This window comes from Eumetopias jubatus, unplaced genomic scaffold (assembly GCF_037043125.1).
Source record: "Eumetopias jubatus isolate StellerSeaLion01/CBP00866 unplaced genomic scaffold, mEumJub1_p1.0 scaffold_7, whole genome shotgun sequence".
Lineage (NCBI taxonomy): Eukaryota > Metazoa > Chordata > Mammalia > Carnivora > Otariidae > Eumetopias > Eumetopias jubatus.
In genome coordinates this window covers 90,390,456-90,418,316 of record NW_028274813.1, presented here as the reverse complement: position 1 = coordinate 90,418,316, position 27,861 = coordinate 90,390,456, and the positions used below count along the sequence as shown (strand labels likewise).

The 27,861-nt window shown below is 44.9% G+C and overlaps 1 protein-coding gene across 1 annotated transcript in view; it reads left to right on the top strand.

Moving 5' to 3' along the window:
* Window positions 1-1,679: 1,679 nt before the first annotated feature.
* The window catches only part of SHC4 (SHC adaptor protein 4), a 126,682-nt gene continuing 100,500 nt past the window's right edge, over window positions 1,680-27,861 (top strand). Inside the window, exon 1 of the mRNA XM_028100364.1 lies at window positions 1,680-2,264. Within this exon, the coding sequence (XP_027956165.1) occupies window positions 1,680-2,264 (585 nt within the window). The remainder of the gene's footprint in view (window positions 2,265-27,861) is intronic.

Genomic DNA, 27,861 nt, shown 5'->3' with positions numbered 1-27,861 from the left:
GATCCCAAGGGAGCTCAGGCCACCAAAGTCATGAATACACATGAGCCTCATGCAGCCTTGTGGACAATAAGACGATGAAGGTGACATCTCCGATTCCCGCGGTTGCCACGTTCTTTTAATTTGTAAACTAACGAACAATTTCAGATGTAAGAGCGTTGGTCTACAGAGAAATGTTAACCTTCAGCAGAGATTTTGTCTCTTCTGATATGTGATTTCCACATCTTCCCTGGGTTTCAGCAGTTTCCTCTTCTCTATTCCTAAAAGAACCTGCATTTCCCTTTCCTGACTCCCTTCCTGGCTTCCTGTGTGCTAAGCCTTTGCAGTTGTCATCATCTCTTCAGAATGCATTTGATAGGTACAGGAAGTTGCACCAGACGGGAGATGGGAGATGGAACCAGCAATCAATAAAAAAAGAACTATGTTTCTAAGAAAAATGCATCACGGCTTCCCACCGGAGTTGTGTACCATATGTCCTAATATCCGTGGAACAATGGAACTAAATTTTAGCTCTTCTGCTTGGCTTTCCCGGCCATTCTCAACAAAAAGAAAAGAGACTTTTCACCTGCTGCTACCCAGCTTCCCGAGGATTCCTAGTACAGATTGCCTTTCCTTTTAACCCTTTCATCAGATACCACAAAATAAAATCTCTCCTTCCAGCTTTATTTCTCCTGGCTAGTAGTTTAGTATATTTATGGTGCATGAGTCATCAAGCTGCCGCCTGATTGGATAAAAACCAAGCACCCCTGAGACCATCAGTCAATTACAGCTATTCTCAGCTTCATTCACAGATTTATTAGCTTGCACACACAGAGAGAAATTCATTCAGCAAAGTTCATTCATAAAAATTTCAACACTCTGCATCATCCTGCATATCTCAGCCTTCTGCTGCCGACTGGCTCCTGAAAGAAGCTCTGAGCTGAGTCCAGGAGGGAGGGGAGCTCAGAGCTGGGGTGGGCAGGCTGGGAGGGGATCTGAGGAACACGGAGGGATCGCAAGTCCATGAAATAATGCGGAGCACCGCCCGTCACTAGTACTTCTGGCTTGTGGCCCGGACGGGATGCGAGACAAGATCTTCCAAGAGAGGGCAGCTATCAGAATCGACGAACTCAGGCTGAAGGGCCTTTGGCTCATACATACATTTGCTCTTTTTCCTTTTTTAAATGAACAATCACTGGAACAAATAAAGGGTTAATAGGCCAGTCATTGCCCCGCCCTGTGAGAGCCGGAGGGAGCAGGTTTGAAAGTTCCTGTGTGCAGAAGGGGAGGCTGGGGGTGGGGGGCGCTAAATATTCCTGCAAGGCTCCTGCACCGCCCGCTGGCGATGCGGCGGGACGGGCTGGCCGGTGTTCGGCCCGGTTCCGTGCCTGAGAGTTGGCCGTGAGTGATCCCTGCCACCGCGAGCCCCGGTCCAGGCGTTCCCGGCAAGGAATCCAAGGCGAGAACACCGAGTGCTGCCGCTGGGGCCAGGGAGGGACTGAAATCAACTGGGGAGGCGTTTTCTCCCCAGGCTGTCACCCAGAAGGGCCTGGGAGCCGAGGTGGGCGAGGGAGAGTGCAGAGTTGGAGAGGTGGCTGCCGCAAGTCGCGTGGGGCGTTGAGGCATTTGCTTTCCGTTCCGTTTATCTAGCAGACGACGAGGCGATTTATGCAACAGTATCCTGTTTCAGCACTGCCAAGGCTATGCGAAAACGCGGTCAGGACAGCCTGGCAGGACTTGTGCTGTATGTAGGACTCTTCGGGCACCCCGGGATGCTGCACAGGGCCAAGTACAGCCGTTTTCGGAATGAGTCCATCACGTCCTTGGACGAAAGCAGCCCCGGAGCCTCGGTGGGGAACAAGGGCTCGCCTCAGCCTCCCTACCCCACCCTGGCACCTCACCTGCCGGCTGACGATGCCACCTTGGCGTCCCAGGAGAGCCCCACCCCACTGTGCACCTTGATCCCTCGCATGGCCAGCGTGAAGCTGGCCAACCCAGCCACCTTGCTGAGTCTGAAAAACTTTTGCTTGGGTACCAAAGAGGTGCCCCGGCTGAAGCTCCAGGAAAGCCAGGACCCGGCTCCCAGTGGCCCAGCTTCCCCTGAGACCCGTCTAAATAGGGCTGGGTCCGCACCTCCGCCGCAGCCAGACCTGGTGGGGCACAGGGCAACTGTCTTAACTCCCGATGCCTGTCCCCTTCCTGGCCCTGGGGAGCCAAGCCCAGGGAGCAGGCAGGACAGGCACTTTCTGCAGCACCTGTTGGGGATGGGCATGAACTACTATGTGAGGGTAAGTCTATCTCCCTCTCTGTGCTCCTTCTAAGAACTCCTGGGGAAAGGGGCATCTTCCCTGTGTTCTGCAAGGGGCTGCACACCACCTGGCTGGGTTCTAGGTTTGGACAAGACATTGTGTAACTGGACTGAGAGGAGGGGAGCTGGGCTTACGGGTTTCCCTAGGAATATCTGGCTTGTACTGAAGTCAGATAACTTTTGGTTCAAGGCCATGAACTGGTGCTAACTTGTAGGTAGTTTCCAGGGGGTAGGGACAACTTCTGATGGAGACGGCGAGATGGTGCCTTCTTGTGCCCCCCTGGACCTAGCATTCTGACCAAGAAGGGTGAAGAATTTCAAATCTGTGTAGTGACTGAGACCTGCTGGGCTCTATCAGCCACTGTATTTCGGTAGGAATTTCTGTGCTAGAGGAATGCATGATGTGTAAGGGACTTGAATTATTTTTAAAAATGTAATTCAGCATTTAACAAGTACTTCTGAAAGCATGGCTGTGTCTCTGTGCCTGTGCTAAGAGCTAGTCTTAGGTCTTTGGTGCCCCCCCCCCCCGCCCCCGGCTTTATTGCCTACACTGCGGCAAGTGGGCCTTGTCCATGAGCTGTGTGCAAAATCAGGGTCCTTACTGGCGTCGCACATGCCCTTGCTCATTCCAGATCTGGGTAAGAGAAGAGAAAAAGATTTGACCCCTGCTCTTCTGGAGCTCACATTTCAGTCAAGGAAAACCAACCAATACATGTGAAATAATAAGAGAACAATACTTAGCAATAGAAATCTAGTGTGAGAATGCTGAAGGAATTCAGAAAAAGGAAATGGTTTGTTGTGGTCGGGGATTCATTTACATGGGAAACCTTCAGAAGGTGTGTCTTGGAAGGGATATCAGGTCCGGTTTGACAGAAAGGAGGAGATTCCTGGCAGGGCAAAACTATGAGCAGTCTGAAAGGCAGGTATCACTGTGGTGGCCACAGGGGAGGATCTTATAATCCGGGCTTAATTGAAGAGGGGAATGCTGGAGGGTAGTTGGTGATAGAGTGGCTGGTGCATCGTTGGTGCTCAAACACATGTGAGTTGAATAGAGACAAATATAGATCCTGGGTAGCTTGGGGACGAAGGAGCCGTTGACTGAGGTTCTTAAATGTCAAGGGGGAGTTGGTAAACACTGTGACTGGTAAACAAGAACCCTCGCTTGGTTTGTAGGCAAACTGTGACTTGATGAAAGTGGTTTCAAAAGGATCAACCTGAATTGATTTGAGATGGATGGAGGCAGGGAGAGATTAGAGATTGGGAGGCCAGTCGGAAAGGTACTCCGAGAGTTTAGGCATGAATGGATGAGAACCTGGATGAAAGTGGAGGTGTGAGAAAGGAGGTGAAGACAAGAACCTCTGCGAGAAGCCTCCATAGTCTTGGGTGATCCGTCAGACCATTTCAGCTGGTGATACAAATAGCAGAATAGTGAACATTTATTGAACAGTGGGTAGACTGGTGAATTTGTTATTGTTGTTTGGTTGTGGGTGATTATTGATAAAAAGGTTCTGAGGAGTGAGATAGAAGCAGAGTGAGTTGGGAAGGGGGTCGTGCTAAGTTTGCTGAGGCCACATAATGTGTAAAGTAATGACATCTCAGTGCTATTAATTTGTAGGTAAGTAGTCATGTAAGACCAGCACTCAGGTGAGAAGTCTGATATGAAGGTGTAAATTTGAGAGATAGCCAATAATTAGCACAAATGGACAAATAAGATCTCAAGGAAGGGCAGATAATGAATGCTGAGAGAGTTCCAGGGAGAGGAGGCAGGGGACAGCCTTGGCAAATGGATAAGTCAAACCGCTAAGGAAGATAAACTTATGGGACACTCAGTTCTTGCCCTCCCCCGGAGTGGCATGGCTCATAATGGAAATAGCTTCATCTATCTACTAAAAGTTCAGGGGCACATTCTCCTTTGTCAGCCGAAGTGTCTGGCTCTAGTGGGAAAAGAGCGACTCCAAACCTGTGTTCTCTGCACCTGCCTTCCCATCACGTAGACATCCTGTACTCTCAGCCCTGCCTTGCCTTTCCTTTTGTACCTCCTCCCACCTCCCCACACCCACACACCTGTACAATTTTGAATGTGAAAAGAGTTGCTGTGTGCCCTCCACTTTCCCTAGGGAGTGTTTCCATTTTAGATTTTTAATGAGGATGTCTGTCTTTTCATGGTGATGATAACTGACCCCAGGGAAGGCGCTGACCCCCGTGACCCAGGTGAGCCACACTATATTGCCTAATGGACAATGACATGAGACACAAGTTAACACTTCTCATAGAAGGTAAAAATATATGGAAGTGCATACTTTGTTAATTTTTATAGAAGTCCAACTTTGAAAGATGGAAGGGACACAGAAGTTATCAAGTTCAATGCCTCTGTGGGGAAACTGAAGCCCAGAGAAGTGAATTTTTAAGGCCACCAGGTGAGGCAAAAGGAGAGTTAGAACTCAAGTTCCCTGTGTGCTATTCTTTGCTCTTTTCACCACAGGTTTCCATCCTGGTTGAGATTCTGTTCCTCAGAATTCTTTTAGATATGAACCAATTTAAAAAAATGAAATGCCAACCTATTAATTTACAGTTAATAATTATCATACCAAGTGCACCCAAATTGTGATCCCTGTATTCCCATCTGTAGGAAGATGCACATAGGAAAATTTAAATCAAAAGTTTCTTAGGGGACGCCTGGGTGGCTCAGTCAGTTAAGCATCTACCTTTGGCTCAGGTCTTGATCCCAGGGTCCGGGGATGGAACCCAGCCTCTCGGGCTCCCTGCTCACTGGGGAGTCTGCTTTTCCTTCTCCTTCTCCCCACCCCCCTGCTCATTCTCTCCCTCTCTCTCAAATACATAAATAAAATCTTTTAAAAAAAAAGTTGCTTAGGGGTGCCTGGGTGGCTCAGTTGGTTGAGCATCCGACTCTTGGTTTTGCCTCAGGTCATGAGTTTGAGCCCTGAGTCTGGCTCAGTGCTCAGTGCAGAGTCTACTTGTGATCTCTTCTTCTCCTTCTGCCCCTCCCCCTGCTCGCTCCCTCTCTCTCAAATAAATAAATAAAATCTTTAAAAAAATAAATAAAAATTTGCTTAGTGATGATGGAATCAGAGCAGAAAAGTGAGAGAGATATTCTTGATGGCTAGTGGGACATAGAAGTAGGCAAAAAGTAGCCATATATTTTTGTAGGCAAAAAGTAGCCATATATTCTACTTCCTTATCCACATCATGTGACTTCTCCTTTCCCTGCCCAAACTTATTTGTTTATTCATTCACTCATTTATTCAACAAATATGTATTGTGAACCAATTATGTGACCAGAACTGTTCCAGGACCTGAGGATACATCAATGAATAAAAAAGAGCAGGTCTGAGCCCCCATGGAACTCACATTCTGGTGAGTGGAGATGAGCCCTGATTGAATAAACAAGTAAATATAATATGTCACATGTACTAAGTGATAGAGCAATAAGACAGGGGAAGTAAGAAAGGCGGTTGCTTGGGCAGAAATGGAAGGGATTGCATTCCTTTTGGGGCAAAATGACAGAGCTATAGTTACTCTTTATTTTGTTTTCTTGCATCTTTTATCTTTACAATAGGAACAATATTTGCCTTCTACTCTAACTTAGATTTGACTTTGGGTTAAATATCTTTTTTTAATTAGAAGATTTATTTATTTACTTGAGAGAGAGAGAAACAGAGAGGGCGCCTGCAAGTATGAATGGGGGAAGGGGCAGAGGGAGAGAATCTTCAAGCAGACTCCCCGCTGAGTGCAGAGCCCAGTGCAGGGCTCCATCTCATGACCCATGAGATCATGACCAGAGCCGAGACCAAGAGTCAGACGCTTAACGGACTGAGCCACCCAGGTGCCCCTAAATCTCTCTTTTTTTTTTAATTTACTGTTCCTTTGGTCTTATAATATAGAATCAGTTATACAGCTGAAAATGTTTTATAAGTTCTGAGCACCTATTTTTGAGTCACTTTCATTTAAGCTCAGGCCTTGAACCCTCTGAAGATCTTTCAGGGAAGGTAGGCCAGCAAGCCATTCTTTGAGAGATACCAAGCCAGAAGTGGGACAACCAGACCCGGTCTGAGCAAAGCAGTGAGGTGAGTGAAGTCCGTGACATGGTGCCAAATAGTGACTTTTGTTTCCACCATAAGATTAAGTCTTGTTTCTTTACGAGGTATTCCCAAATCACTTTGTCCATCACCCAACATTCACTCGGAGGTCTCAGTTGCCCAACAGTCTGTGCTGAGTACGGAGACCACACCACGTGCCCTAGAGTGAGATGATTGGTCTGTAGGGCCTTGAAGCCCCCCATTTAATGACTCCAGCTCCTCTCTTCCCATGGGAGGTGTTTAAAACCTTAGTTCCCGTTCCCAACCCCCAAACTGCTTACAATTTAGTTGAAAGCTAAATAAAGCAGAGGCAAAGAAACCAACTGCGCTGGAGCTGCCACAGACCTGTACAGCAGTTCTGACGGTAGCCCTCCAAGGGAGGCCGCCTTCTGCGAATGATGACAGCCAGCCCTACCCCACCCTTTCCAACCTAAGTGAATAGCACACAGGGTTGAAGATCAAGGTTTGTCTCACCCTGCTGCCCATCTTCTTCCCACCCTCTTACTCCACCTCGGAGCAAGACAGGCAGTCCTGGAAGTTTGTGAACCGGAATGCCGCAGATGGAGGACCACACCGGGCTGTCCTCAGCTTTAGTACAGGACCGACCTGCAGACCTTGCCTCGTTGCATTTATTTGCATGATTTCAGTCTCTTCACTTCAGCCCAACCCACCCCAGCAATTTTCCCAGATTGTGTTAGTTTGCTCAGGCTGCCCTGACAAATACCACAAACTAGGTGGCTTACACTGCAGAAATCTATTCTTTCGAAGTTCTGGAGGCTAGACGTCTGAAATCAAGGCATTGGCAGGGTCATGCTCTCTTTGAAGGCTCAAGGAGAGGATTCTTCCTTGCCTCTTCCTGCTTTGGGTGATTGACAACAATCCTTGGCATTTCTTGGCTTGGAGAAACATCACTCCAATCTCTGCCTCGGTCTTCAACGTGGCTTTCTCACTGATGTGACTGTGTCCGAATTTCCCTCTTCTTATAAAGATAGGAGTCATTACACTTGAGCCCATGCTGATCCAGTATGACCTCATCGTAACTTGATTATATCTGCTTCCAGATAAGGTCACATTCATAGATCCTGGGTGTTAAGACTTCAACTTAATTTTGAGGGGGTTATAGTTCAAACCATAACAGTCCCCAAAAGCACTTATTGCAAAGTGTTTGCCCACATAAGTGTTCTTGGGTATTGGGCTCATCAGTTTTGTGTGCAAATATGAATTTATGTTGAGGAATTTTATTTACATCCTTTGTAAATCTCACAGACTACTCTGACCGTCCATCCTTCCTTGTCCAATGGTATGGCTTATTACTGAGCCAATAGACTAGTAGTGTCTATTGTCTGTTGTGTAGACTAGAAGTAGTCCATGGTACCACGATGTTCTGTCTGCCCCAGGTATCTCTCACACAGGGCAGCACAGGTCTAGGAGTTATGAGATCTGCATTAAAGTAATGGCTCTGGTGCTAACCAGCTGTGTGACCTTAGGTGAGTCATTTCACCTCTCTGGGCCTCATTTTCTCATATTTAAAGTAAGAGAGTTGAACAAAATGCTGCCTAAGATCCTGAAACTCCAGGTCTCCTTTCCCATTGGTCTGTTGGGATCTCTTTGGCTTAGAAAATGGATTCAGGACAGTTTCCTAAAGGAAATCATTTTTAACATCTTTGTGTTAATAGAGAGGAGAAGCAATGTCTTTAGCATCCTCTTACCCGCACTGAGCTGGCTTCACCAGTAAAGCAGAAAGGGGTGTGTTATACTGGCCTGGGCACAGGTGCTCAGTTCTAGAGAATCGGTGTGAGAGGAGGCAGGTCGTGGGAAAACATCCAAACATCAAGTGTAGGATTCTGGGGAGTGTCGGAAGCCAGGCCGGTCCAGGGGGCAGGCCAGGGTGAGTGATGGTGGCCGGGATCATGGCTTACATGGTCTAGCCAGCCAACCTGAGGACTGTAGGAACAGCAAGAGTTAACCCTTATCGATTCTCTCTGGACAAAAGTGCTAAGAGAAGAAGGCCCTACCACACAAAGAGACAGTCTAGTAACTCTAACCTTGAAAGAGGGAGATTGATAACTGTGGGAAACCTCTGAAGAGACAGTCCCATGATTTATGCAAAAGAAAGGCAGACCTGAGTGGTGTAGGTCAGGCCCTCACAGGTAACAGATGGCTTTCTGCCTCTGCCTCTGCGCATTTACCTCTTTTCTAAATTATCGTTGCTTAAAAGTGTGGTCATATGGATGGGAGGAAATACTTCCATCTAAAACTGACAGTTTGTCATTGAGGGTGTTATATTTTCCTTCCTGTTTCTTTCTTGGAGTGAATGTAAAAGTAGATCCTGCTAGAATTTAGAAAAATCCTGACAGATTTGACCTGTTGTTCCTGTTAGTCCCCTTATTGTTTATTTTATTTTTTATTTTTTATTTTTTAGATGGAGAGGGACACAGCGAGAGAGGGAACACAAGCAGGGGGAGTGGGAGAGAGAAGCAGGCTTCCCGCTGAGCAGAGAGCCGGATGCGGGACTCAATCCCAAGACCCTGGGATCATGACCTGAGCTGAAGGCAGCCACTTAACAACTGAGCCACCGAGGAGGAGCCCCTTGTTTATTTTTTTTAATTTATTTTTATTTTTTAAAGACTATTTATTTATTTTGAGAGAGAGAGAGAAAGTGCACTTGCAGAGGGAGGGGCAGAGGGAGAGGGAAGAGAAATCCTAAGCAAGCTCCATGCCCAGCACAGAGCCTGACACTGGGCTCCAACCCATGACCCTAAGATCGCGATCTGAGCTGAAATCAAACCAACTGAGCCACCCAGGCGCTCCCCTGTTATTTCAACTCTCATACATCCTCTGATCTGTCCAGTTCTTCCCACCCCTGATCACTAGAGCATAACTGGAAGAGAGAGTCTTAAGAGTTCCCCAAGTTCAAAACCTTCATTTTACAGTTGAGGAAACACAGAGACTCAGAGATAGGAAGTAACTTGCCCCAAGCCACGCAGCTTCTGGTGGTGGAGCCCAGAAAAGAACTCCCAGTTCTGTGTATAGCACTCTTTTGTAGCTCCATCTTGCTTCACCTCTCCTCACTCCCTGAACTAAACGTGCTATGCCAAATGTCTCTATTGATGAAAATGCTTTGTGTGTGTGCTTTTGTGTAAGAAGACCAGAACAAAACCTTTCTCTTCTAGCAGAAAAATTGTCTTTCAAAAGCAATGAGAAGGGAAAAAGTGAGGCAGAGTGGCAAGGAGCCCCAAATGCCTTGGCTTTATCCATTTTTGTTGAAGGTGGTCCCTGCACGTGGCGACATGTTGGTGTGGGACCAGGACTTGTACGACGTGCATGGACTGGCATCCATGAATTCCTCTTGCACAGCTTTTGGGGATTGCTTCCCTGTTATGGCTTCTCCCCTCACTTCCATGTTCATATCACTGTAAAGCCATTACCATGTTATCACACGGATTGATTGACCCAACCCTGTTGCCCAGTATGACCATCCCATCACCAGAAGAGTGATCTCAATGCTGCACACAGCTCAGGAAGCAAGGCCATTCCACAAATTTAATCCCCGGCAGCAGGGATATGAGGTCTCTGGGGTTTCTTCCTCTCTCCTAAAAGATACAAGCTTCAGATTTCGGTGAGGGGTGGGGGAGGGCAGTGGAGGCAGAGTGAGAGAGGTCTGATCAGATTTGTGTGGAAGCATCAAGATCATAGTTACCAAAAGATGTAGGCCTTAGTGCTGCCCACAAATAACCATTATATGAAACGATTGCATCTGAAACAGAAGAGTTGAGCAAGTGGGTATTTGGAAAAGTCAGGAGGCTTCTGAGAATTGGATTTTTGATTGAGAACATTGACTGAAATCACATGAAACTTGTCCATATCATAGCAATGATGACAAGAAAGGATACATTTGTAACCATAAACTCAGGTGTACAAGAAGTGTCGTTACAAATATATTTTAAAAATCACATGAAATCTGACACCAAGCCCTTGCTGGCTTGGTCAATTTTGGTCATTATTCATCCCCCAACCTCCAATCATGATCACATAGTGAATCGGGAGGCTTATTTCGCACCCCTAAATGAGGAAAGGCCTCTGACCTTTAGTTCATTGTATAGGATATTGATAATCCTCTAAAGACAGGAGGCACTCCTGTGTCTAGACCTCCATTTGCACACTAGAATCCTGACCCATTCTGAGAGCCCCTTGCTGAGAATCCAGTTTCCCTCGCTGCCCCTCCAGCCATTCCCCTGGGGAAGACTTGCTACTTCCCCAGGGCTTGGCCGGAATGCGGTTTGAAGGTCTGGAATGCTCAGAGACCCACCAGTATCAACTGCCCATCCTCTTCCCCTCACTGCCCCTGAAGGACAGGGAGGACAGATGACTTAAGCAAGTTAATGGGAAATCCAGAAGCAACCAGCAACCAGAGAGGGTGCTGGTTGAGGGAGGGCACAGCAGAAGGGCACGAAGGAAAGCACAGCCCACCTACAGAGGCTGGGCAAAGATGGAATGAAGTTTAAAGAGTCGCCCCCATTTGTTAGACACTGGCAGCCAAGGGTTCTGATGGAAAATGAGGCTGAAGGTTCTTCGCAGGAGTTGGAAATTATACTCCTATGGGAGGTTGAGGGGATTGAGAGACGACGGGAGTGGGAGGGGGGTGCAGGGAGAGAAAGAGAGTGGAGATAGAATGCATAGTACCAGCAGTGTCCTACCCAGAAAAGAATCTGGAACACAGAGGTCATAAACCAACAGTTTAATGGCATGTTTTGTTTGGGTCAAAATAGGAGATTTATTTTATTTATTTATTTTTTGGTTTAGTTGCCAATGTTTTAAAAATTCCATATAAAACTCTGGATTTCTGGCTTCTCAGAAGAGCCGACAGCCTTGGACAGGTCATTCCACGTGTCAGCAGATGGCCAGAGCTGGCTAGTGAGTGAGTCACAGTCCCACCCAGTTTCACACACTTACGGCACCTGTCTGCCCCTCCCCCCACCTGTGGCATCAGAATGGGAAGGTACTGTAAGCCCTTTGTCTTTCGTTTTCTAATTTGGACTATCTGGGAGAGAAACTGAGAATGTCTTCTTCTTGGGCAACATACCAGGACTTCTTTATGTAATGGGACAGAGTCCGGGGGCTGAGTGAGCCCACGAGAGACGCGTTGTCTTCCCAACTCAGAGAGTCTTTGCCCATTCTAGCCAAGCTGCAGAGTTTTTAAAGACAGTGGAGCTCCAGGATGGGCACAGGCCATCCCTATTTTGTGAAGACGTTAGTCAAAAGTTAGTTTGTAGTCAGTTCTTTGGGACAATGAATTTTTCCAAAGAAATCATGTTAAAAGTTGATAAGCTTTCTCCTATGGTATGAGAGAGGATTAAATGGAAAAAAAATATATGAAAAGATTAGTACAGGGCCCGTCCCCAGGTAGAGGGAAGAAAACAAACTTTTAAAGGGCCAAGAGTGCTTTTGGGCAAAAATCCATTGAAATGGGCTAAATTTGACTTGGGTGTTTCGCCGTGTCCCCTTAGCATCCTGTCTCCTGACCGGCAGCGCAGCCCTGGCCAACCTTCCTTCCCTAAGCCTTCCGGTGGTGCCCCCAGGGCAGGCCTGCCCACCCCCCACCACTCTCCAGCTGCCTGCTCTCCCCAACTAGTGGGCTTCCCTCTTCCCTCAGTGCAGCAGAGGAAAAACTTGCATTTTGGAAAGATATCTCTTTACTTCATTGAATCTTTATTGTAGCATTTCCCAAAATTTCCAGAGGGCCACTGATAGCAGTTAAAACCGTTTGGTAAAAATGCAGACTCCCAGCACCCTCCTGAAGTTACTGGATCAGAATTTCTGAGGCTGGGGCCCAGAAACCTGCATTTTTAACACGCTCACTATGTGATTCTGAAGCATACAAAGTTCAAAAACCTCTGCTGAGTCCATTTGGTGCGGTGGTTTTCAACAGTGGATGATTTTGCCCCTCGGGACATTTGGCAACGCCTGGAGACATTTTTAGAGCTCAAAACTGGTGAAGAGGTGGGTGCTACTAGGTTGAGTGACTAGAGGCCAGGGATGCAGCTACACATCCTACAGGGCAAGGGACAGTCCCCAAAACAAAGAATGCTCAGGCCCAACTGGCTGATGGGACAGAGGTTAAGTAGCTCTGAGGCAGTGGGATGAAACGTGTCACCCTGGGATGTGCATTAGGAGGTGGTAGTGAATGGAAGAATAAACAGTTGATTAGTCATCTGGCTTTTGAAAAATCTAACCTAAGCTATTTCTGTTTGTCTCGAGTTTTCTTCTTTCTCCTCTTTGAATTCCACAAATTCTCTAAAAATTATAGTTAACTTCCTTACCCCCTAGCCACACAATATTCCTGTGGCTTCCACATCAGGATCTCAAGGGGTGGGAATGAGAGGGGCAGATCAGCTGTGGATCAGGTATGTCCAAAGTTACAGCAGGTTCAACCCTGACTCAGGTGCATTCTGGACTAAATGGCATTTACTAACCATGGTATCCTACCATTATTGGTACCTTCATTTCCATAGGGAAGTGTGTTAACAATTTTAGCAAGTAACTTCCCAGTAAATTTTAAGAGCAGAGCCTGTCTTGGGGTTGGAAATTTCCTTTAGTTAGAGGCAAAGAAGTGCCAGAAAGCAAGCAACTTGAGGATAAAGACCATGTGCTATAAGGACAACCCCAGAAATTGAATTTTTCCCTCAATGTCATGAGATGATAATTTATATGAATCATTCATTAGGAAATGGTGAAATATATAATCCAAACATAGTTTTTTTAACCTCGTGCCAACTCCAGGTCCTTGAAAGTCACTGCCCTGCCCTCTCCTCTCCTCTCAGCTCCTCTCTCCTCTGGACTCAGGACTCAGACTGATACATTGACTACAACGTTCTGTTTCATAGTGAGTTAAGCTACCCAAGCTCACGAGACTAATCAGCATAGAGCTAGGACTAAAATTCACGTCTCTCAACTCCCAGGTGGGTGCTCTGTTCACTACCATGGTGAATAAGACATAATTCTTGCATGAGGAGGTGACAATATGAAAAGGGAGCAAAGATGTCCACACAAATTACTGTAACATAAGGCAATGCATAATAAATGACACCAAAGTGATCCAAGTAAAGCATGTGGGATATCATGGAGGAAAGGCAACTTCTTCCATTTGAGATGATTAGAGAAGGTTTCATGAGGGAAGAAGCATTTTTTTGAGTCTTGAGAAATGGGTAGAGTTTCCGTGGGCAGAGATGCAGGAAGAGCATTCCAGGCAAAGAGAATGACAATAGAGAAGCCTTGGACGTGGGAAAGTAGAACATGTATTTGGGGAATGGTGAGTGATTTGACTTGGTTGGACAGTGCATAAGGTGTATGTAGGAGATCAGTGGGAAAATAAGATGAACTGAGGCTATAACAAAGTTGCATAGTATCTGAAAAGTTAGGTTTTCCAACAGAAAACCATTGAATATATTTTTTTAGTAGCATAAGGACAAACTCAGAACTTTGACAAACTCAAAGCTGTGTTTTAGAGAGATCGTATGGGCTACAGTGCTCAGAGAGGATCCAAGAGGAAGGAGACTGGGCAAAGGGAGTCCTGGTGAGAAGCAATGTGGGAGCAAAGGCAGTGGCAGGAGGAATGAGGGCAGATGTGAGGCCCCTTAGAGGAGAAGGGGAGAGGCAGGAAGGGTTTGGGGGTGAAGGGTGAGTTCCATTCTGCATGTGATGCATTCAAGGAGACTTCAAAGCATCCAGGTGGAAATCTCCAGCAGAAAAGAGAATAGTTAGGATTGAGGAGAAATTATTTTTGTTGCTGTTGTCTTCAAAGCCCAGGGAATGGACAAGGCTACCAAAGGGAGAGCGCAGAGTGCAGATGCAGAGGAGAGAGCTTTGAGATGCAACCATTTAGGTATTCTGTGGAGAAAAGGCATTAGTGACAGAACTAGCAGAGTGAGGAGCAGGATGGAGAGAAGACAGGGCCATCCAGGGAAAGGAGGGGAGAGTTTTGAGGAGAAAGATGTTGGATGAAACAGCAGCAGGATCTGGGAAGTATTCAAGGAATATGAGACCTGCAAGAGCCACAGATTTGGCCTTTTATTTTCTTACTTCCCTCTCCACTAAGATATTCAGTTCAACTATTGCAGAGCACACATGTCACTGGATATCCCACATGTGCACTCTCTCCTCTTGCCCTCTCCTTGAGTGGCATCTCCCAGATTCTGAGCCAGAAATCTGAGGCATGTCTACGACACTTGCCGTCACATTCCACACAGCCTTCAGTTATCAAGCCCTGACAATCCCACCCTTATGACATTTCTCATACACATCCATGTCCTCCCATGCCCACTGCAATTTCTAAGGTGAGGATGAGAGTAGGCAGCATTTTCAAACTCATTGACCAGCTTCTTACTGGTCTACTATTTTCTCTACTGGTCTACTAAATGCACTTTGCAAAACACTGTAATTGTAGCTTTTGGTTGAAACTAGGAGAAAAATGATCCTAATACAACGTGGAAAATGATACATACCTATGGAAAATAGTTTGATGCATCAGCGTCATGAACTCTGGGAGGTGGAGACAGCTTCTAGCTGGGTGGTCAGGGAAAGCTTCCAGGGGAGATGGCATTTGAGATGGTCCCTACAGATTGGATAGACGTTGAACCATAGGGAATATATAAAAATAAGGGGTATTCCAGATGGTGGGGGCATAGAGAAGGAAATAGAGGTAAATACAAGGGAGAGCACTGATTTTAGTTTGGTTAGAGTGGAGGCTGCTTGGAAAAGACTGGTGGAAAAGACTTGAGCCAGCTTATAGCAGTCCTTAAATATCAGGCTGAGGAGTTTGAGCAGAGGCTTGGGGATCTCTTTGTGCTAGAGAAGGAGTGACTGGAAGTAGGGAAGCCCTTTCAAAGGCTATTACAGCAATAGTCAAGGGGAGAAGTGTCTATATGAGGGTCTTATTGGGGGGGTGAAGTAAAGAAACACTGGTGGCGATATCATGGAAGAAAAATTTGACGATGAGGGCAGAACGCAATCCAACTTGCCTGAGGTTTTGAGGTAGAAGGTCTGGGGTGGGCCAGTGAAAGACACAGAGGACCCCAGGAGGAGCAGTGTTGAGAGGGAAGGTCAGAGGTTCAATATCCGACACATTGAGTTTGAAGTCACAGAAAGTCATCTAGACTAGAGGGAGGTGTCCAGCGGGCCTGCAGAGCTGGGGAGGGCTTCAGGTCTGGTGTGTACTTTGTGGGTCAAGACAAGCGATTAGGTATCCTTATCTGACAAGCATCCCATTAAGGCAGAGAGATTTTAGGTGATTTTCAAGGATGGGAAGAATGGAGTGTTTCTTAATATTATACAGTAGAAGGCCTCTGATGGAAATGTTTCACATATCCTTTTGACATTTCGGTTAAATGTACATAAATGTCCATTTGTGTTGTAGAGTCAAGGCCTTTTCTCGGAGTTTTATAGATATGATGATTAATACCCCTTTCATTGGGCGCCTGGGTGGCTCAGTTGGTTGGGCAACTGCCTTCGGCTCAGGTCATGATCCTGGAGTCCCGGGATCGAGTCCCACATCAGGCTCCCTGCTCAGCAGGGTGTCTGCTTCTCCCTCTGACCCTCTTCCCTCTCGTGCTCTCTATCTTTCATTCTCTCTCTCTCGAATAAATAAAAATAAAATCTTTAAAAAAAAATACCCCTTTCATTGTTCTTGTACAAATTCTACCCATCATTCCTCACTTATATTCCTTTCAGTGTCTTCAAAGTGATATGAGCTGTTAGGGAGATCTTCAAAGCAAGCTGAGTGCAGAACATTTCATTTTTTAAAATCATTTAGAGTTGTTTTTATCCACATGTAGTTTAGCTCTATTTTTTTAAAAAGAACTTGCCTTCCTAAAGTCTTTCTAAAACTTTTGACTTAATCTTCGTAGAAATAACCACATTTAAAAAAAACCCTAACTCATATATTTTCAGTTTGCTTAATATCTACTTAAATGATGTGACTTCAGCAACAATTACAACCGCCATATACAGGTGTGACACCAACACACCTGGTTCTCAGTAAGTCTACACTCCAAACAGCAGCAGCAGAAGGTGTGGGCATCTCTGCGGGCTGTGGCAAGCTGGTTGAGTGGTAACCAGTTAGCAGAGTTTTACTGTTGTATTGTGTGCTGACAGCTCAGCAACTTGGTTGGTTGATCTGTCTCAGGATACATTTCCAATTTTTGTCATCACAACGAGCATGTTTTAGATTCCACTTTTCCTTTTCCTACTGAACTTGACAACATCTTGCCCTTGAAGACAAGGCAGTATTTAATGAATACTGTTGTACTTACTCTCCAAACGGTTTCTGTTCGGGGAAGATGATAGATAGAGAGTGTCCCAAGGCAAACTAGAAAATAAAAAAAAAACAACACCGCTAGGAATACAGCAGGTATCCTGACTGCCCCAGCAGAATCTTACCCAAGACCCTCTTTTCAGGAGATGAAATTGAATCAGCAACTAGAAGACTATCTCTGGGGATGGAGGTTTAAATTTAGAAACTCATCTGTGGCCTAAGCCTTTCTCTTTTTATAAAGACAACCAAAACATGTGAGGTTTGAATTCCCCACACTGGTGTCAACATTATTGCCAGCTTACAACTCAGTGAAGACCCTCTGTTTTTTATTTCTCTTAATAACAATAGGGTGCTCTTTGCATCTCCATAGTATTTTGTAAACATAAAGAGGATCAAGTTTGTTACAAGGGCAGATGTAATTTGTTCTCAGTAGCTTTTGTTTGTCCTTTGGAAAAAATACATATCTTTCTCAGGTAGGATAACATTAACTACGGGAAATATGCTCCAGCAAAAAAATGGTGCTCTGCTCACCAGAATGGCTATGGCTTAACTCTTATTTACCCAGCACTCCTAGGGATGCGAAGGCTACACGATCCTGGTGAATGAGACTGTTCTCTCACTTGTAGTTTTTAAAAATATATAATAAGGGAGAAAGAGTCACGAGGGCTAACTTTTCTGAACTCTTTTTGTTTAATCTAATTTTTCTTGATTGTATTTTCTGAAATGTCAAAGGTAACACATACTCATTTTGGTAAAAATTAAAAACAGTGCAGAAGGTAGAAGGTGAAGGTCCCATTTTCTAGGGTAATTACCACTCCTGACCGTTTGTTTTGTAGTCTTTCCGAATTCTTCCTAAGCATTGCACACTTATATATACACATACACATACTTGTTGACACAGATGAAGATTATAGCACGCATACTGTTCTGCAACGTGCTTTCCCTCTCTCTGACAGGTAGGTTGGGGCACCCTCATGTGTCACTATGTGCTGATCCTCCAGGAGGAGCACAGTGTCCCAGAGAAAGGGCCACGCTTCTGGCCACTCCTCTACTAAGAGACAGTTCTCTGACTTCTGACTCCAGGAGGTCAGACCTTCAGCTTCCCTGTACTGTTTCAGCTTGCTCTCTTCTGTTCCTCAGCTGCTTTCCTCACCTGCATGAAGCTAGAGGTGGGGGCTCTGAGTACAAGGGGATCTTGGTCCCCAGTCTAAGAGCATGCTCTTCTACTTACTATGTAGCTAGAGATGCTGGGATCCATCAAGATAGACCATTTCCCTCCCCAAAATAAGAGAGTTTTAAGTCAGATTAGCCACCCTGAAACACCCCCCCCGTATGTGGGTGCATATCTGTACATGTAAGCGTGCATGTTGTATTAGAAAGCAAAGCCTATAGTTCTGTCTGATGTATTTCTCTGAGAGAATAATACTAGAATTAAATAAATTCTTTTACTGGCATTCTAGTATACAGACTAGCTTATTTAGGGCCAGAAGGGATGGTATCCTTGTAGGGTCCGGATGTCTTGCTCATCATTCGACTTCCACTCAGCTTCTAGAAGTCAAACTAGTTGTATGTGATGTCCCTTGAAGAGATGAGAGAAGGTGCCGACTGTGGAGGAATATCCCCGGGCAGACAGGGTCCGCTTTCTCCTGCCCACAGACCCGAGGGGCTTTGCCAGAGAGCATGAGACCAGCCAGGAGCCTGCCGGCGAGGGAAGAGAACCCTGACCAGAAGCTCATCTATTTTTGTGCTGGTTTTCTTTTGGTTTCTGAAATGATGTTAAAGATACTTATTCTGGCTAAACGAAGACACACTTGGAAAGACTTTTTGATTTGAAAAGAAAATATCTTGGAAGTCCTGAAAGTTTGGAATAAATGTCTGAAACTTCAAAGAGGACCTCTAACTGCACCCCCCAACCCCCAACTCCCCAACATTTACATCATGAATAGACAGCCCATGGGAGCCAACACATGGCTGTCTACATAATGCTGGACTCTCAGGACCCGCCTAAGTTATTTCAAGTATCTCTTCTTAATCCCTTTAAATACAGAGATGAGTTTTTAAAAAAAAATATGTTAACCCATCTGGAGTAGCTATAAGCTGTTCCCTGAAAAACAAAGAAACCTTTATTCAACACCAGATCTCCCATTCTTTATCTTTTATGACAAGTTGCAAAATTCTGCTGAGATAAAGGCTGAGACTGCAAGAACCGTATCCTTGTGCCTCGTCCAGTGGTAGGAAGGTCTTGTGGAGGGAATGTGCAGAATGTACGTAGAGAGCAAGACAGAGGACTGGGGAGGGGAGGAGGGAGCCATGCAGCCAACCCCAATGTGGAACAAAGGAAAGGGATTCTGGCCCAGGATGTGTGGCAAACTCCCAAATCGCCCTTTGTAACATGTAAGAATCCCACTTCCTGAGGAGGCTATTACCTGTGAAGAGAAGGAGGAAAGGGGGTACTGGGGAGGGGAGGGAATGGAGGGAGAAGGAAGAAGAAAGATGAGGTTGGACGGGGGCATTGCTGTGGGAGGCCCTTGGGGCGGGCGCGAGTATTGATCCCAGAGGCCTCCAGGAAGCATCCTGTGCACTCACAGGCCGTAGTTTTATTGGGATTTATACCCCACTGACTTCCAGAAAGGTTTTGAGGTGGCTCACCTGCTAGTGAGTTAATGCTTCCTACACACACTGAGCAACTCTGTAGGAGTGAAAGGACAGAAAGTCTGTGAGTCATCGCCCAACTGTTCAAGTGAGTTAAGAGGGGGGCTGTTTCTTCTGAATGAGGTGCCCACAGACACTGTCAACACCCACCGGTAGGAATCCTGATACAGTCGACTCATTTAGTCGATATCGCCAGGAAATCATTGAATTTTTCAGATAACTGAAGCTTCTTCCTTTAGAAGTCAGTCTTCTAAAACTTAAAATACTTTACACAGAAACCTCTGCATAATGAAGATTATATGCTCCTTTCTCTTCAGAGATGGCTGATAACTGAATGAAAAAAAAATGGGGGGGGAGGGAAATGCCAGATGTTTTCTCCAGATCTATGGTTTATTTTTTATAACAGTTTTATTGAGATATAATTTGTATACCATAAAATTCACACTTTAAGTGTACAATTTGGGGTTTTTTGAAGGGGCGGTTAGTATGTTCACAGAATTGTGCAACCATAACCACTCTCAGGTTTTATTGTATTATTATTTATTTTTTTGAGAGAGAGAATGTGTGCTGGGAGGTGGGGAGGGCCAGAGGAAGAGAGAGAATCTTAAGCAGGCTCCATGCCCAGCGAGGAGCCCAATGTGGGGCTTGATCTCAGGACCATGAGATCATGAGCTGAGCCAAAATTAAGAGTTAGCCGCTTAACTGACTGAGCCACCCGGGTGCCCACCACTGTCAGGTTTTAGAATAGGTTTATCACTCCAAAAAGAGGCCAGGTACCTGTAAGCTCCCTACCTCTGCCCCTAGCCCCTGGCAGGCATGAACCTACTTTCTGTCTCTCTAGATTTGCCTATTTTGGGTACTTCATATAAATGGAATCATATAATAGGTGGTCCTTTGTGTCTGGCTTCTTTCACTTAGCAAAGTATTTTCAAAATTCATCCATGTTGCGGCACGTATCAGTACTGCATTCCTTTCCATGGCTGAATAATAGTCCATTGTATGAATGTACCACATTTTGTTGATCCATTCGTCAGTTGATAGACATTTGAGTTATTCCCACTTTTTGGTTATTATGAATAATACTGCAATGAGCATTCATGCATAAGTTTTTGTGTGGACATGTGTTCTCAATTTTCTTGGGTCTATACCTGTGAGTGAATAGAGGTTGAAATGGAACGTCCTTTTTTTTTTTTTTTCTTGTTTTAAAGATTTTATTTATTTATTTGACAGAGACAGAGACAGCAAGAGCAGGAACACAAACAGGGGTAGTGGGAGAGGGAGAAGCAGGCTTCCCACAGAGCGGGGAGCCCGATGTGGGGCTCGATCCTGGGACCCCGGAATCATGACCTGAGCCGAAGGCAGCTGCTTAACGACTGAGCCACCCAGGCACCCTGGAACCTCTTTTTTCTTCTGGTGGAAATGGAGTCTTCGTTCGAACAGTCACGGTGCTATCACTTCTCGACTTTTCGGCTAACATCAAGTGTAACAGTCATGGTGCTGTTCTGGGACCCAAGATATACTGGCAAGAGCTAATAATTATGATGGGCTAGTTGTCCCTGCACTCTGAGCCCCCAAATCTCTGAGCTTTTTGAATTTATATGTCTATATTTCTACAATTTGTCAGATTCCTTATGTTCAATGAGCTGTGACTATTTGCTCTTGGTAGTGAGAATCCAACATTTCAGTTTGAGGTTCTGGCCTCCTGAGAGGACAACCCGTTAATATTGTATATAAATCAAGAGTAATGAGCTCTGAATGAAGGACTGAGGTGCTCTCCTAGGAGAAAAGACACAAGCAGAAGCTTTAGGGTTTGACTTAATTTAAAAATATGTTTTCAGCTGGGATGCCTGGGTGGCTCAGTCGGTTAAGCATCCAACTCTTGATTTTGACTCAGTCATGATCTCAGGGTCCCTGTTCCTAGAATTTTGATTACTAAATTTTGATTACTAAATCAGCCCCACATTGGGCTCCTCGCTGGGCGGGGAGTCTGCTGAAGATTCTCTCTCTCCCTCTCCCTCTGCCCCTTCCCCCACCCTCGCTTGCTCACACGCTCTATCTCTCTTTTAAAAAAAAAATCTCTTTGGTCACTTGCTTCTGTAGTCTCAGCCATGTTTAGGACACTTGAAGTTTTCAAGTAGGACACTTCCATTTAAGGTATTAGTCTATAAAGCTATGTTCCGATAATAGGGATTAAAATGTTACTTTTTCTGATATATAGGAAAATGTGCTTACGAGCTACTGAACTGATTCTAGTCTAAAACCTGTTCACAGAGCTCTCCCTTCGTCGGAAGGGAGCCACAGAGGAACGCTGATTCCTCAAATGCCATCTGCACAGCACAGGTTAAATAAGGCCTCTGTAGCTCTTAGGATTAGGTTGTCACAAAGGCTCAAATGATGAGGGTTTAAACAGCAGAGGTTTTCTTTTTCACTCATGTAAAAAAGTTCATAGGTAGGTAGTTCAGGGCCACACAGTGATCCCACAGTCATCAATCACCCAGGATTCTTCCATCTTTCTGTTTGGCCATCCTTAACACATAGCTTCCATCCTCAGCCTCGCTCAAGATTGTGACACGACCATGGGAGCGCCACCCCCCATAATGTGCATTTTCCAGGCAGCAGGAAGAAGGAAGGACAAAGACAAAAATGGGGCACCTCCTAGCTGAGTGAGCCCCTTTAAAAGAGCTTTCCTTGAATTCCTACCTGATGACATCCTCTTAAAACTCCTTGGTCTCCTGGCTTCAAGGAAAGCTTGGAAATGGTGGTTTTGAAGTTGGGCACAATGGGGGTTCTGTTGGCAAGGAAGAAAGGAGGAAAGGAAAAAGGAGGAAAGGATGTAGGTAGGCAACCCAGAGTCTCTACCCTGGCTTCCTAGGAGATCTTGTTTTAAGATGGATGAGACAGAGGCAGGTCACCACACTGTTATACACAGAGCTGTGCAGAGGTTTACAGCAGCCCATCCCTGGACCACTTCAAAATTTGTAGGCTCAGATAGTTGAAAAGGAGGATTGTTGGTAATGGTGGAATTGTCCATCTCAGCTCTGCAGTGCGAGCATCAGAGGACTTTCTGGAGGATATGGGATTTTAGAAGGACTTCAAAGGAAATGATACTATCAACAGAGACCCTCTTGAGGTACTATGGGAATGGCTGGCCTAGACCCATCTGCGTGATGTCTCCTATTCTTCTTGGTTCCCATTTGTATATGCATGAATGCCATTGGTCAGGGGTATTTAAGGCAATGGTTGGAAGTTTGAAATGTAGTCAGTGGCTAGGGAAGGAAAGAAACTTCCTGATTTCCATGAGAATCTCAAACCTGGGCTAGACTCCTCATTATTAGCTATAACCACTTGATTCTCCCTGCTCCTAGAATTTTGATTACTAATTGAACAATATATCCTAGAAACTCATTGGGTTTTTTTAAGATTTTATTTTTAAGTAATCTCCATACCTAATGTGGAACTTGAACTCGAAACCCTGAGATCAAGACTCGCATGCTCTACCGACCCTGCCAGCTGGGCACATTGTAGAAAGTCATTATTTAATGTAATAACCAATAGTACAAGTAATCTACCCCATGCTAATGGACTTTAAAGGAAAACAGATATCTTCCTTGCACTCTTTTCTTTCTCTTCAGCGAAAACACTGAGATTAAAAAAAAAATGGTTACAAGCTAAAAATCAGCAAATTGAATCTGAAATTCTATTTGAGTTGCTTTCTGAAGGCATTATTTGAGTTTGATTAAAAAATCTATGTTAGAATTTGTTGGGAACTTGATATTTGTGATAGAGCGAACAGGTTCACAAATTTCTATACTTGTTTAGAGTTTTGTGATGTTGCATGACCTTGTTCAAGTCTTTTAAACGCTTTGAAAATTAGAGGATTGAGGCAAAGAGTTTTTTTCAAATGCAAAGGTTTTGTGAGCCTAGGGTTTTGTTTTTGTAAAAATATTGACTTAGCAGGTCACCCCTTTCCGGCTCTGATCACAATGCCCCTGAGATTTAATTCTGAAGCAAGCCTACAGTTGCTGAAGTCATAGGCTTGTGCTGCTGTCCATCCTAACAGCATTTCCACTTACACACACTCTGGCTCGGTCCTGATGGTTTATAAGAATATTTAAGAATCCCCAAATAGTATCTAGACATATGAAAAGGGCAAATGTTTCTTCCAACTTTGAAAGCTGTTTGATTCGGGCACTTGGGACAATCTGACTCATTATTATAAGAACTTATTTGAATCAGGACTTAACACATTTCACAGAGAGTCTCCGCTTCTGTTTCCCTGGGCACCGTGATCCTGCACCCTCCTCCCCTGTCCTGTTATTGTCAACCTTTCTATCCTATGAGCATGTGTGCAAATCTGTTCCATTTTTAAAATAGCTTCCTCCCATTAATCTTTCCTCTTTTGTTAAAATGTAAAGTTCTCAAAGCAAAAATGAAAACAAAAGCAGTATGCTTTCTGGTTTACATCCTCACCTCTACATCACACTCTAAATCCCCTGCTCTCTGCCTTCTACTTCTCTCCTCTACTGATATTGCTCCACTGAAGCCAACAATGAAAGCCAGCAGTGGCCAAATTCCAGTGGACATTTTCCAGCCCCTTAGCCTCTTGGTCATCTTCACTTCCCTTAATTCAGTAAACAGTCTCTTTCTCCAAGAAACTCTGTGTGCTCTTGACTTCCACCATATCATACTCCTCTGGTTCTCCTTGTATGTTTCCAACTTTTGTTTTGTGTCTTTCGTGGACTCTACCCTGCCTGCCCTTTAAATGCTGAGTGACATCAAATAGGGCACTTAACTTTTTATCCATGAAAAGTAAGAGGGGTTTGAATGGATAATCTCTAAATTCCCTCAAACTCTAATATCCTTTCAGTCATATTATCAGGAGTCAGGAAAACTGGCTTGAGCTACAGAAAACTCTTGTGTTTCAAGTAGAAAGAAGTGTAATGAGAGATGATTAACATTTGGGCTGCAGCTCTGCAAAGGCATGTTGTTGCGGCTGCTTCTTATTCAGAGAAAACATAAAGGCTGAAAACTAGTATGACGTCATTCGGCAGTTTATCATCATGTGGGAGACTGACTATTGGGAGTTGTGGTTTCAGCATAACAGAACAACCGACCATTCATGGAGGACTTGAGTGCTGTGACTTGGAGGGAGAATGGTATGAATGAGGCTCTTTGGCCACCATAGCCTCCAGACATGACCACACACCGGGCATGGTTACAGTCCTAGAGAGCTGGAAAGATTCAAACCACCATATATAAATGCTCCTACTGGGGACATCATGTTTGACTAAGTATGACAACTGATGATAAAAATGTTGGCCTTTTCCAGTAATAATTAAATGGTACCTATAGTTTTCAATAGTAATTTCGTTATATATACCGCTAGCTAATATTTCAGATTATTTGCTGAGAGTGAGATTTAATTTGATAGGCAGGGGTGGGAGCAAAAGTTTAAGGGTCTTTGAATCTCTAAAGGGGGATGGGTGCAGACACTGCTGCCTGGGGGAGAGGGGATAGAAGAGAGCATTTGATGGAGCTGTGAAATCTGTCTCCCTTGTGGTGGTACTTGCAGATGCTCTCATTTGTGAGTGTGTAGTATTCCTCCAGTAATGTTTGATTCAATTAAAAACTCTAGGTCCTGAACACTGAAGGCTGAGACAGATTTGTGTGATGTGAGGGTGTAGGGCATAATTTATTTAATATTTTTGAGGTGATTCAGAGCTGACAAATAAGGTCTTAAATCCGCAAAGATGTAGCATATCAAGTGATTGTGGGTTGGCAGAAGAGACCATGCACACACTGTCACTCTTATATTAAAGTTCCCAACTGAATTAAGCAAAGATACAAAACATAACTGGTTGGTCATCTGCTAAGTCATTCTGCAAAGGTATTGCCTTGGCTACAGCTATAACCAAATTAAGGCCATGGCCAACAAGATGGTGCACATGTTGGACCACTGAGACAGTAGACAGGGCCCTATACCATTTTCTTGAGCACACACGCAGAGCAACATTGTCAGTCTCTGCTTCCTTGTATGGGATGCATGGGGTTGCTGCCCCTTGGCAACTCTGAATGGGAACCTTGGAATACCAGATGGGTGCCCGATGGCAGGCCTGGGAACTACATTAGCTTTAGCTGTGCAGTGATGGTGCTGGCATTTTGCCTCACCTCTCACAGCAAAGGACATCCAGCAACACTCTCCTGGGAAGCAGATTAACTTCTGTGAGTCACTGCTTTTCCATCTCATTTATGATTCATGACCTGGGCTATATTTTTAGCTTGTATTTCTTCGGGTCTGAGAAGTGGGCTGGGTGGAAGTGTTGTTTGGAAACTTATGGAAGAATGAGGAGAAATTGGCATCACACTGAAGCTTGAGTAGCCTGCAATTTGTTTATAATCATCAGACATTCTGTAAACATTTACTGAGATCCTATTATGTGCCCTGTACTGTGCCAGACTCTAAAAATGCAAGTAAATGAGACCCAGCTTCTGCCCACCCAGAGCCCACTGAATTGTGTCGGCAGACAGCTAACTTGATAACAGATGTACTAGAGTCGCTGCCTGTACTCCCAGCTGTGTCTCTGGATTTTAGTCATATTGAAGTCTTTGGTGTTTTTGTACCCCTTCTCCTGTTTTTTTTAAATTTAATTTTATTTAAATTCAATTAATTAACAGATGGTGTATTATTACTTTCAGAGGTAGAGTTCAGTGATTCGTCATTGCATTCAACACCCAGTGCTCATTACATCATGTGCCCTCCTTAATGCTCACCGCCCAGTTACCCCATTGCCTCATCCACCTCCCCTCCAGCAACGCTGTTTGTTTCCTAGAGTTAAGAGTCTCTTATGATTTGTCTCCTTCTCTGATTTCATCCTATTTTATATTTCCCTCCTTTCCCCTATGATCCTCTGTGCTGTTTCTTAAATTCTGCATATGAGTGAAATTGTATGATAATGATCTTTCTCTGATTGAGTTATTTCACTTAGCGTAATGCCCTCTACCCACATCATTGCAAATGGCAAGATTTCATTCTTTTTGATGGCTGAGTAATATTCCATTGTATAAATACCACATCTTCTTTATCTAGTCATCTGTCAGTGGACATCTGAGCTCTTTCCATAGTTTGACTATTGTGAACTTTGCTGCTATAAACATTGGGGTGCAGGTGCCCCTTCAGATCACTATATTTGTATCCTTTAGTAGCAGCACCCCTTATTCTTGCTTACCTGTTGGGCATGCCATATTCATTGCCTGGAAATGTCTCCTCCAATCTCTCCTTAGTTGCCCTTCATCACGCACACCAGCATCCCTTCTTCCAAAAAAATCTTCTCTGATTCCCTGAGGCTGGGTTGGAGCCCCCTCTTACACATTCCCATAGCACCTTGCATCCCAGTGTTTATCACACTCCTATGAAGAGCAGTCTTGACTGAGGTCCCTTCATGGCAGTTGAGACATTCATCAGCTCCCCAAACTAGAAGGCAGGTGGAAATGAAGAGGTTTGGGAAGAACAACACTGTCATTCCCGTGCAATTGCTGCCATTTGCCGAGCCCTTCCCATGTGCCAGTCACTGTGCTCAGCGCCACACGTGCATTACCACATTGGGACCTCGTAACAACCCTGTGAAACAGGTAAGTTATTGTCCCTATTTTATAGATGAGATGTAAAGTTATTTGCCTCAGGTTTCACAGCTAGTACATGAAAAGCTGAGATTCAAACGCAGGCCTGCCTGACTCTTAAAACCCGTGCTCCTAGACTCTGGCATGTTCCTTCTCCACTTTTGTGGTTACGGTATCAGTCGCGACAGACTAGGTCGTTCTGCTAACAAGCAATCCTGGCTTTCCAGCGGCTTAGACAACGGAAGTGTATTTCTTCTTTATACCATGTGCCCACAGCACGTTGGCTAGGGGGCTCTACCCTGAGTTCTTCTCCCTCAGGGACCCGGCCTGAGGTCTCCAATTGCAAGAGAAGGGACATGTGACAAAGCACTCGCAAAGTGCTAGTCTACTTGAATGTTATTGGCCAAGTCAGGAGAAGTGTAATCCCACTATGTGCTGGGAAGGCCAAAAATTGGAAATAATTGTGGACAGCCCCAATAACTCCCACCTATACAAAGAAAGGAGTGGTGGAAGTAGATGAATGAAGACAAAAGGGAAGGATAAAGTGTCCAGAGGAATGAAGGTCTTCCAGGGATTAAGAAAAAGCTTGCTTTTTAAACCATAGGTCTCTAGTTAAATGGCTATTGGGATCAATTATTCAGTTGTCCTTCCTGTAAGCAGCACCGTTAAGACTTCTCTTCTGAATGTTTTAATGCTTTGACACAGCCTGGGATTTCACTAGGTCCATCAAGAGAGCGCAGTCAATTAGTATTACAAAAGCAGCTAATCGGAGTACGGCCAGTATTCCAATTCTCATTTTCATTATGAGGAACTAGTTCCGCCACTTTAGAGGCTTTCTCCAAGAACAATAGAAAACAGGATTCCCATTCTCCTAGGATTAGGCCTCTACAGTGACAACAACA